Source organism: Mobula birostris, chromosome 5 (genome assembly GCF_030028105.1).
Source record: "Mobula birostris isolate sMobBir1 chromosome 5, sMobBir1.hap1, whole genome shotgun sequence".
NCBI classification, from domain to species: domain Eukaryota; kingdom Metazoa; phylum Chordata; class Chondrichthyes; order Myliobatiformes; family Myliobatidae; genus Mobula; species Mobula birostris.
In genome coordinates this window covers 76,560,313-76,572,597 of record NC_092374.1, presented here as the reverse complement: position 1 = coordinate 76,572,597, position 12,285 = coordinate 76,560,313, and the positions used below count along the sequence as shown (strand labels likewise).

General features: G+C 40.4%; 1 protein-coding gene across 2 annotated transcripts in view; it reads left to right on the top strand.

The window, feature by feature from the left end:
- Positions 1 to 12,285, top strand: part of cntln (centlein, centrosomal protein) — a 529,511-nt gene that overhangs the window by 207,965 nt on the left and 309,261 nt on the right. For both annotated transcript variants that reach the window (XM_072258219.1, XM_072258220.1), the window contains one exon: positions 4,295 to 4,408. In XM_072258219.1, the coding sequence (XP_072114320.1) occupies positions 4,295 to 4,408 (114 nt within the window). The remainder of the gene's footprint in view (positions 1 to 4,294; positions 4,409 to 12,285) is intronic.

Here is a 12,285-nt window from a genome sequence, read left to right as displayed (position 1 = left end):
AAAAAAACAAACAAAAGAGAGGGAATATAATAGAACAAAAATTGGTAGGAAGTTAGAGATTGGGGAATTTAAAAGGCAACTAAAAATTCCATGGGGGCAAATAGATGAATTATGAAGGTAAGCTAGCCAGCAATATCAAAGAGAATACTAAAAGCTTTTTCAGGAATATAAAGAACAAAGGAGGTGAGAGTAGATCTTGGACTGCTGGAAAATGATACTGGAGAAGTAGTAATAGGAGACAAGGAAATAATGGATGAACAGAGGTATTTTGCATCAGTCCTCAATGTGGAAGGCACTAGCGGTATGCAGGAAATTTGAGAGTGCTAGGGAGCAGAAGCGAGTTTAGTTGCAATTACAGAGAGAAGATGCTTGGCAAGCTGAAAAGTCTGAAGGTAGGTAGAGCCATCTGGACCAGCTGGACTATACCACAGGGTTCTGACAGAGGTAGCTTTGAAGAAATTATAGAGGCATTAGTAATAATATTTAAAGAATCAATAATAGATTCTAGCATGATTCCGGAGGGCTGGAAAATGCAAATGTCACTCATCTCTTCAAGAAGGAGGGCAGCAGAAGAGTGGAAGTTATAGGTGAGTTAGCCTGACCTCAGTGGTTGTGAAGATGTTGGAGTCGATTGCTAAGGATGTGGTTTCAGGGAACTTGGTGGCACATAATAAGATAGGCCAAAGTCAGCTTGTTTTCCCCAAGGGGCATCTTGCCTCACAAATTGGTAGCAATTCTTTGAGGAAACAACAAGGAGGATAGACAAAAGAGAATTGGTGCATGTTGTGTACTTTTCAGAAGGCCTTTGACAAGATGTTGCACATGAGGCTGCTAAATAAGTTAAGAGCCCATGGTATTATAGGAAAGATACTAGCATGGATAGAGCATTGGCTGATTGGCAGGAGGCAAAGAGTGGAAATAAAGGGAACCTTTTCTGTTGGATTGCTGGTGACTAGTGGTGACGCAGGGGACGGTGTTAGGACCACTTCATTTTATGTTCTAGGTCATTGATTTGTGTGACAGAATTGTGGACAATACAATAATAGGTGGAGGGGCATGTAGTGTTGAGGATGCAGGGAGGCTACAGATGGAGAATGAGCAAAGAATTGGCAAATGGAATACAGACTAGGGAAGTGTATTTTCATTCACTTTCGTAGAAGGACTAAAAACATAGACTATTGTCTAAATGGGGAGAAAATTCAACAATAAGTGGTGCATAGGGACTTGGGAGTCTTTGTGCAGGATTCCCTAAAAGTTAATTTACAGATTGAGTCGTTGGTGACGAACGCAAATACAATGTTAGCATTCATTTCGCAAGGACTGGAATATAAATGCAAGGATGTAATGCTAAGGTTTTATAAGGCTTTGATAAGGTTCCATTTGGAATATTATGAGCAGTTTTGGTGCCCCTTATTTAAGAAAGGAAGTGCTGACATTGGAGAGGGTTCTTGAGAATGATTCTGGGAATAAAAGGCTTCTCATATGAGGAGCAATTGATGGCTCTGGGCCTTTACTCACTGGAATTTAGAAGAATGAGTGGTGGGGAGGGGTGAATCTCATTGAAACCTATCGAATATTGAAAGCCCTAGATAGAATGGATGTGGAGAGTACATTTTTTTATGGTGGGGGAGTCTAGGACCGGAAGGTATAGCCTCAGAATATATGGATGTTCATTTAGAACGGAGATGGCCAGGAATTTCTTTAGCCAGAGGGTGATGAATCTGTGGAATTCATTGCCATAGGTGGCGGTTGAGACCATGTCATTGGGTGTATTTAAGGCGGAGGTTAATAGGGTCCTGTTTAATCAGAGCATGAAAGGTTATGAGGAGAAGGCAGGAGAATGAGGTTGAGAGGGAAGTTGATCAGCCATGGTGAAATGGCGGAGCAGACTCGATGGGAAGAGTGGTGTAATTCTGCTCCTGTGTCTTATGATTTTAAAAATGTCCAAGTCAATCATTCTGTCCGTTTGTGGATTATGCACCGTCTCAGCACAATGGGTCACAACTTTTCCAGGCGACAACAATGGTACACATTAAGCCCAGCTCTATTGTTATCGCGCAACTTGCGATCATATAAAAGACATATAGAACAAATACACCTCTCATTGGACCTGGAGGAGTCACTGTGCCTGAGTGCACCACCATCTTACCGGAATGTAATTATATATGCCAGATGTGCTGCGTGTGACTGTTGGTACTATGTTTTGCCCCTTGGTCCCAGAGGAACGCTGTTTCATTTGGCTGTATTCATGTGTATGGTTAAATAACAATTAAACTTGAACTTGAAGTCTATGTAGATAATGTCCTGCCTTATCAATCCTGTTGATCATCTTTAAAAAAAAAACTCATTTGTGGAAGATGAATTTTATGCACAAAGCCATGATGATGATCCCTGATTAGTTCTAACTTTTCTAACTGCAAATACAGTAGATTATCTCCCTTTCAGAATTCCACTCCAGTAGCTTTCCCAGCACTGACGTTAGGCTCATCACCCTGCAGTTCCCTGGCTTATCCTTGCAGCCCATGTTAAATAAAGGCACAACATTAGCTGCCCTCCATTCATCTAGTACCTCACCTGTGGCTAAGGAAGATGCAAAAGATCCCATGCCCCTTTTTTGCCCTCCTGATTTCCTCCTTAAATGTATTCATACATCCCTTATAATCTTTGAGGGGTTCGCTTGATTCTACATGTCTCCTTTTTCCTCAATATCCCTCATCAACCAAGTACAATAGTATCACTTAAGGAGTATTTGGGTAAGTATGTGGAGGAGCAAGGCTTGGAGAGAGATGGGCTGAACACAGGAAATTGGGATTTGTGGGCACTGTTTGGGCAGAATGGCCTGTATCTATGCCATGTTGCTCAATGACTTCCTTCCTTCCATCATAAGGTCAAATATAGGGTAATTTACTGATACTTACACATTCCTCTTTGCCACAGTTTTTTAGTTAATGAGGCCTGCATACAGCAAGGAAAGGAAAGGTACGTCGCATCCGGAGTTTCTCCGGTTAGCAGACGATTTCCCTCCATGCCTCTCTGACGTAGTGGGGAACCACGTACGAGGCAAGTTACAGCAGTGGTTTGCCATTGCCTTCTGCGGGGTGAGTTTCCAAAGAGATCACCAGCTCGTAACCCAGCACGGATGGAAAGCGTGCAGGGGAGCTGGTTGGATTCAAACTCAGGACCTTTTGTCCCGAAGTCCGGCACTGATGCCACTATGTCACCACAGCTCAACAATATTCACGCATGGGCTGATAAGTTGATTACCACAGACACACATTGGCTGCCATTTATACCATTCATAAAATGTTGTTCAAATCTTAGACTTACTTCATCTAGGAATATTTTGCAATTCTTTCATAACCATGCTTTCAAGATTCTTCAGCTCCTTGCCGAACTACATTGTTAGATTTTCTCTGTAATATACATTGTAGAGTATCAGAGCAGTTCACCACCACATTTTCAGTAGTTATAACGGATGGGCAAGAAATGCCCAAATTCTGCGAGTCAATGGAAAAAATGGTGAAAGCTCCCAGCAGTGCTAATCACTGAATGCTGTGAAATAAGTGTAGAATCTTTTTCATGTTTTTAATTAAGTTATTAAGGAGCCATTTTTTTTTAAACATTAGTTTTACAAAATGAATGCCACACTGGGCTAGATCTCTTCAGAGACCTAAGACCCAAGTTAGACTGTAGCATAGACAGGTGGCACAGATTTTTTTTACTGCAACTAAGAGTTTTAAGTTCCCATTGGCAGCAAATTCACTGTGTAGTGCACAGAATGGGCACTAGAATCACTAACATATGAAGGCAGCAGCACACTTCTAAGATTGTGTTCGAGGTACTTTAGTGGAGCACCTTTCCTGAACCACTCTTGGCCATGGCCCCAATTTTCAATCATTTCCTTTCATAAAATTTATGTCATAAATGCTTTTCTTTCCTCCTCCTTTGTTTTTCATTGTTGCTTCTGGAAAGTCAACATGGATTTTCAATTACATGTACACTTGGAACAACAGAATTGTATTTCAGTTACTCTACCAACAACTTTTTGCCTCGGAATTATAGATCAGACCTTGGACAATATGAATATGACAGTTTAGTTTTGGAATTGTTTGTAGAGCAAAATTTTCTGTTTGATTAGTTTCTTCATTTTAACTGAATTGTGGATTTGGCTGCAGTTATAACACAAGTTTTTTTTAGGCTATGAAATGTTATGTTTAGAAAGGGGAAGAATTTAACGAAAGTTGTGAATAACTTCATGTTTCTTGTTTATATCATGACCCACAAATTTCTACAGCAAAGGCAAACAGCAGCGCGCAGATCCTTGGCAGCTGCGGCAGGAAGACAGTGATGGTGTATGGAACGAACTAGCGTACTTCAAACGAGAACACAAAAAGCTATTGACTGAAAAGTGAGTTTTCTTTTCTTAGCAAATTTACACATGCAGAGCCATATCACATCTGTCTGATCTTCTGGTGCCTAAAAGCCACACAGAGGAATTCCTCGCAAGGATAAAAACAGGCCAACTTCTTTTATCAAATAAACCAGTCTCTTCCTATCAGCTGCAGTGACAAGTTTAGTAGTGGTAACAATATCTGTATAATGTGATAGGGGGATTGTGTTAATTAATGTGGCTCTCATCTGTTGGAGGTGTCGCTCTTCATTAGCCTGTATTTTGCACACTGCCGTGCTTCATTTGTTGAATAAGGTGGTGAGGGGATAACCTAGCCAGCCGTGTTCGTTTGATCTACTTGCTACATACGTGATATAGAAGGTCTCATCTCTCTCTGTTCCCTGCACTGTCCTGCTAATCCCAGCTGAGCTCATTATGATGTAGCCTTGCTGCCTCTCTTGGAGCCAGAGCTGTCCAAGCTAATTACTGGTAGCAGCAGAGCTGGCTGTTAAGGATCTGGTGCGTATCTGCAAACACGGTCCTTGGAACTGACCTGGAGAGAGCACAGGGGAGTCACTTTCTTTCTTGCTGTGCATAGGCTGTCCTCGGGGGTTAGCATTGATCCCTTCACATAGCTTTCAAGTTGGAGTGAGTATTAAATAAAGCATTAAAGAAAACTTGTGTTTTCTGAAACAAATACAACGAGTATTGCTTTGATACTATGTTTGTGAGCTCTTAAAAGAAATTTCTTAAAAGCTAACTTCATTGTCCAGCCACTATTTATACACATACTGTATGTATGTGTGTGTTATATATGTGAAATTATATTTTTGTGATTTTGGAAAAAAATCATTGCTTTCCCATCTGATATGTTGCCCCACTCATATCAATTAGCTAAAATATGATGGAACGCAGGCAATAAGTAATAATCTCAATTTAGTGATTCCAAAGAGATCCTGCACTCATTGTTTGTTACTGGTGCAAAAACTGCACTTTCTCTCTTCAATAAGAGGAGAGGATTAGGCTACTCGGCCCATCGAGTCTGTTCTGCCATTCTATCATGGTTGATTTATTATCCCTCTCAACTCCAAAGAAAAAAGATAATAGATTAAAGGGACATTGTTATCTGGCTGGTTTTAGTTAAATCTACATTCTTTTTTACTGTAATTGAAACTATCTTCTAGATTATTAAGCTTAGTGGCAGACAATAAATCAACATTGGTGGCAGACAACTGGAGATTTGATGTGACTTGATCCTGTTTGTTGTCCAATTGTAACAAATAATTGGACTTATAATTGCTCTTGCTGTACTTTTCTATGCAAAGTTGGTTAAATTTAACTGGAATGTATTGTTATGTACCTAGCAACTGTAGTAATTAATTCTAACAAAGTAATATTTTAGTATGGCTTGTGACTAGAGGTTACATTTTGCTACTCCTAATTACACCAAAATTAAATATTTTTCTTTTTAAAATTACCATATTTCCAGATGTAGTCTACCTTAAGATACAAGAACACTTTCTCTTTCAACTCCCAAAACAAGCATAAAAGATGATGTGCTTGCATTATAAAATTTTAAAAATGGTGATCATTTCTTATGGTAGCAGTCTGATGCTAATATGCCATGTATCAAATATTCACAAAAGCATAATGTCAGTTACTTTACAGTCCTCACATTACTGCTGAAAGCATTATGATAATCTTTTTATTCAGAATTATGTATTACTTCTGTATGAAAATTCCATTGGGAACACATAAGTGACAATGTCAGTCAACAAATAAAATATACTTTAGAAGGCAGTAGCAGACTCATATTATGGGTCTGGTGTCAGCTTGCACAATGTATGTTAAGCTATGTTAAGCTTTTGCATTTTTATACACAAGGGGCAGCCTAATGGATATCTCATGGTTTTGAAATTATGGTCAGATTCTACCATTGAAGAACAGATTGATCCACTGCTTCACTTATGTAGTGGAAGCACTTTATTCTAACTGGTTGGTTCATTAATAACCAGAAAACAGCTGATTTTATTTGGGCTCTTTTCTCAATCCTTTCCCTATGTCCTGGCTTTAGTTTTAGCTATGCTACCGTGCTCAGATCAGTTGTGAGTTGTAAGGATTAGCGAGTGCAAATTTCTCACTTTGGAGTTCCTGAGCTGTGCAGAGTGGCTACTTATGTAGTGATTCACATTCGAGTTGCAATGTAAGAATGAGAAATCTTTGTAAAATGTAAAATTATGTTGCCATTCTGATTAACTTTTATTAAGTTTTGAGATCTAAGATCAATTTCTGGAAATATTAACCAAAAGAAGTGACAGATGTCTCTTGCTACCAGAAAAAAGATGGTGTGTAAAACACAGTTCTTTAATGATGGGGAGAGAAGAGGATATCTGCAAGGAATTTGCTGTTTCTTTTAAAATTATTAGCCAAAGAGAATTTTTAAATTTTGCAGTGGTCCCCCTGCTGAGTTTTGCTTCAACCTAATGGTGTTAGACTTTGAGTTTAATGAAATTTAATATAGTTAAAGGAATTGCTTAGTTAATTTCTTTTCATCCGGAGTGCTTGTGGGTGTTGGGACTAATGAGTGTCCTTTGCCCTCAGTGAGCAAAAAAAAAGTGGATGCAAGAGACTGTCTGAAAGGAATATGTAATTTGTGATGATACCTTGAATGCTTATGAATTATGAAACATAGATAATGTGGAACTTTGCCCATAATTATTTATTTACTTGCTGTAAGTGCAAATAAAACATATAAAATTGCCAGCAGATCCCCTGTAGCATTGTTTGCATGAGTTTGAGCTTATGCTGTTGCAAGGCAAAGTAGAAAGAAGGATGCCATTCTCTTTTGAAATAACCTGGAAAAAAAGTTGAAAGAAGTGGGTGGAGAGCATGTAAATGAGGTGCTTTTTGACATACTTCCCAGTGAACAAATATTTTGTGACAAATGTATCAACATGAGTCTTTGCAGACAGGAAGAGTGGACCAGAAGTGCAACTATGGTACATGCATATCTAAATATTCTAATCTTACAAGCTGATCATGGGAGTTTCTCTAAATCAGGAAGGCTAATTGTCATATTCAGTGAACTGTACTTCTAGTACACATAGCTCTGAGTTGGGAATATTTTTGCAAAATTCGTGATTTAGTCTTTTTCATTCAATTAAACCACTAATTGATTTCAGAAACTCAAAAAAACTGGTGTGATTTGCAACAAAAACATTCAGGTTGTCTGTACTTTTTAAAATAAGGTGTTACTCTAAAGTTGACTTCTTGTAAATGCTGTTTTGTTCAGTTTCCCTTCAAACATGGATAAGGTCATAGTAAACAACAGCACAGAAATAAGCCGATTGGCCCATCTAGTCTGTGTCAAACTATTATTCTGCCTAGTCCTGTCAACCTGCATCAGGACCACAACCTTCCATGTACTTACCCAAACTTCTCTTAAGTGTTGAAATCAAACCCACATCCATAACTTCTGCTGCCATCTTGTTCCAGACTCTCAACGCACTCTGGGTGAAGAAGTTTTCCTTCATGTTTCCCTTATTTCAGCTTTTGCACTTAACACATGCTCTCTAGTTCTATTCCCAGTGCCTCCGTCTCCGCCGCATCTGCTCTGAGGATGAGGTTTTCCGTTCCAGGACATCTCAAATGTCCTCTTTCTTTAAGGATCTTGGTTTCCCTTCTGCTGTCATTAATTATGTCCTCACCCACATCTCCTCCATTTCCTGCACTTTGGCTCTCACCCCATCCTCCTGCCACCACAACAGGGACAGAGTTCCACTTGTCCTCACCTACCACCCCACCAGCCTCCGGATCCAGCACATTATTCTCCGCAACTTCTGCCACCTTCAACAGGACCCCACCACTAAGCACATCTTTCCCTCTCCACCCCTCTCTGCTTTCCGCAGGGATTGGTCCCTCTGTGACTCCCTGGTCCACACGTCCCTCCCCACGGATCTCCCACCTGGCACTTATCCTTGTAAGTGCAAGTGCTACACCTGTCCCTACACCTCCTTTCTTGCCACCACTCAAGGCCCCAAACAGTACTTCCAAGTGAGGCAACACTTCACTTGTGAGTCTGTTGGGGTCATCTATTGCATCTGGTGCTCCCGGTGCGGCCTCCTCTGCATCGGTGAAACCCGACGCAGATTGGGGGACCGCTTTGTCGAGCACCTTCGCTCCGTCCGCCAAAACAGACAGGATCTCCCAGTAGCCACCCACTTCAACTCTGCTTCCTACTCCCATTCAGATATGTCCATACATGGTCTCCTCTACTGCCATGATGAGGCTAAACTCAGGTTGGAGGAGCAACACCTCATATACCGTCTGGGTAGTCTCCAGCTCCTTGGTATGAGCATAGAATTCTCCAACTTCTGGTAATTCCCTCCCCCTCCCTTCCCCTATCCCTATGTCACTCTGCCCCCTCCCCCAGCTGCCTATCACCTCCCTCATGGTTCCGCCTCCTTCTACTACTCATTGTGTTTTCCCCTATTCCTTCTTCACCTTTCTTGCCTATTACCTCCCTGCTTCCCCTCCCTCATCCCTTTATCTTTCCCCTTACTGGTTTTTCACCTGGAACCTAACCTTTTCCTTCCCACCCTCCCCCCACCTTCTTTATAGGGCCTCTGCCCCTTCCCTCTACAGTCCTGATGAAGGGTTCCGGCCCGAAACGTCGACCGATCTTTTCCACGGATGCTGCCCGACCTGCTGAGTTCCTCCAGCATGTTGTGAGTGTTGCTCTCCAGTTCTAGTCTCACCCTACCTCAGTGGAAAAAGCCTCCTTACACTCTTAATTTTATACAGATCTATCAAATCTCCTCTCATGCTGCTACACTCCTGGGAATGAAGTCCTAACCTATTCAACCTTTCCTATAACTCAGGTCCTCAGGTCCTGACAACGTCCTTGTAAATTTTCTCTGTACTCTTTCAATTTTATTGATAGCTTTCCTGTAGGATAATGACCAAAACTGCACACATTTCTCCTAATTAGGCCTCACCAACATCTTATACGTAACATCCCAACTCTTGTACTCAATACCTTGAATTATGAAAGCCAGTGTACCAAAAGCTTTCTTTACAACCCTCTTTACCTGTGACACCACTTTCAATGAATTATGGATCTGTATTCTCATATATCCTCTGTTCTACCACACTCCTCATTGCCTAATATTCACTGTGTGTCCCACCCTGGTTTGTTCTCCCAAAGTGCAACACCTCACACTTGTCTGCATTAAATTCCATCTGCTATTTTTCAGCTCATTTTACCAGCTGGTCCAGAAACTGCTGGAAATTTCCCAAGCAGTATTGTGATCAATACCTTCACCCAGTAACCCATCCCTCCACACTCCCAACCACCACTACTTTATCAATTACTGTCCGTCACCCTATGTACAGACTCTACTGTGCCTAGCATCACTTTATGTACATTCATTCAATCTGTCTATATAAGCTATCCTACATATTTATATTTATTGTGTTTTTTTATTATTACTGTGTTTTTATTTAATTGTGTTCTTTACTTGGTCTGGAGTAACAGTTAGTTTGTTTTCTAGTACTTGTATACTAGAAATGACATTAAACAATCTTGAAGCTTTGGTAGCCTTCTTCATTATTCACTGTGTCCCTTATTTTAATGTCATCTGCAAATTTGCTGATGCATGTTAGCACATTATTATCCAGATTGTTGATACAGATGACAGCAGACCCAGGACCGACTCCTGTGGCAAACCACTAGTCACTTGCTTCCAGTCAGAGAGGCAACAATTTACTACCACTCTCTACCTTCTCCCACAAATCCATTGTCAAATCCAATATACTGCCTTATCCTGAATGCCAAATGACTAAACATTTTGTCCAAACTCCCATGCAGGACCTCATCAAAAGCCAGGACCATGCATCTACTGCATTTCCTTTATCAACTTTCCCAGTAACCTCTTCAAAATGCTCTATATGATTGGTTAGACATGACCTACCATGCATCAAGCCATATTGACTATCCCTAATTATTTCCTGTCTATTCAAATATTTATATATCCAGTTCCTTGGAATATCTTCTAAAAACTTACCCACTACTGACATCAGGCTCACTGGCCTATAACCTCCTGGCTTATTCTTAGAGCCTCTATTAAACAATGGAACAACATTAGCTATCCTCCAGTCTTCTGGCACTTCACCTGTTACCTAGCCCATCTTAAATAACACATCCAGGGGCCCTGCAAATTCTGCACTAGCCTCCCACAAAGTCTGAGGGAATACCTTTACGGGCCCTGTAGATTTATCTACTCTAATTTGCCTTGAGACAGCAAGGACCTCCTGCTGCTCTGTAATCCCTATACCATGTACGACCTTACTGCTGTGTTGCCTCACTTCTATAGACTTTGTGTCTAACTGCTGAGTAAATACAGATGCAAAAAAGATCCATTTTAAATCTTCCCCCATCTCTTTTGGCTCCATGCATAGATAATGACTCTGAGCATCGATCGGACCAATTTTGTCTCTTGCTATTCTTTTGCTTTTAATAAATCTGTAGAAACCTTCTGGATTCTCTTTCACCCTGGTCTGCTAGAGCAAAGCCATGTCTTTTAACCCTCTTGATTTCCCTCTTAAGTGTCCTCTTGCATTTCTTAGACTTCTCAAAATCCTCGTTTGTTCCTCACTGCCTATATCTGCTCTGAGAATGGATGGTCATTACATTTTTCAGAATTTTCCATCGTTTATATAAATACATACGTCTCTAGTATTTGCTTAATATTTATTTTAGAACTTTTTTTTGGTTTCAAGAAGCAATTCCAACATTAGCTGACTATTTTGCTGTTAGGAAGTTTTGGGGAGGGTGAGTATATGATCACTATTTGGTGGCTCATTGGTGTCTTTTTCACTGTTTCTAACTGGACCTTCAGTTGCTTATGGGATAAAGAGTTTTTAGTGCTCGAGGCAGGAACAATCACAGCATTCAAAAAAAATTCTGACAGGTACAGGGTTAGGAAAGGAATAGAGGAATATGGGCCAAAAGTAGAAAACTGGGACTAACGTAGGTGAATTTGGTTAGCATGGATGAAATAGGTTGAAGAATGGATGAATTAAGCCATCTTGACTGAGTAGTTTGATCTCAATTAGCAGGTAGTTTGATGCAAAACTCAAAAAAGCCTTTGTCAGTCTTGCAAACGTACCTTGCATCCAATATGGATGACTTCACATTTCCTCATAACATATGCCAACTTTTTTATGATTCTCAGCAGGCTTGGGTGCATTGCATTCATTAATCTAGTTTATAATTGATTGTGGCCCCAGTAGTGATCTGTAAGGTACCACATTAGTTAAAACTTGGCCACATGAAAATTTATCTATTTTCCTACTGTCAATTTTCTACCTGTTAACTAATCCACCATGCATGTTAATATATTACTCTCTTCTGACACTTTCTTGTGTGGTTAAAGTCTTATTTAAAGTCTTATTTTGGAAATCTAATATATTGTCTGGTTCCACGTCATCCATCTTTCTAGTTCCATCTTCAATGAGCTTTAACACATTTGTTGAACACTATTTGCTTTTCTTCAGGACCGGAAGAATTGTCCTCTCAGTGTTCTTCTGTATGGTTGTTAATCTGAGAAAAATAGGATTACAGAATAGTTAAATCTGAGTCATTAAGTACTAAAAGTTTAAAAGAAACTTGATGCGGCCTTCTATATATTGGTGAGACCCGGCGCAGACTGGGAGACCGTTTTGCTGAACACCTACACTCTGTCCGCCAGAGAAAGCAGGATCTCTCAGTGGCCACACATTTTAATCCCATCTTCTGGGCTTTACCCCTCCCCCTTTTATTTCTCCCTAGGCCTCCTGTCCCATGATCCTCTCATATCCCTTTTGCCAATCAACTGTCCAGCTCTTGGCTCCAT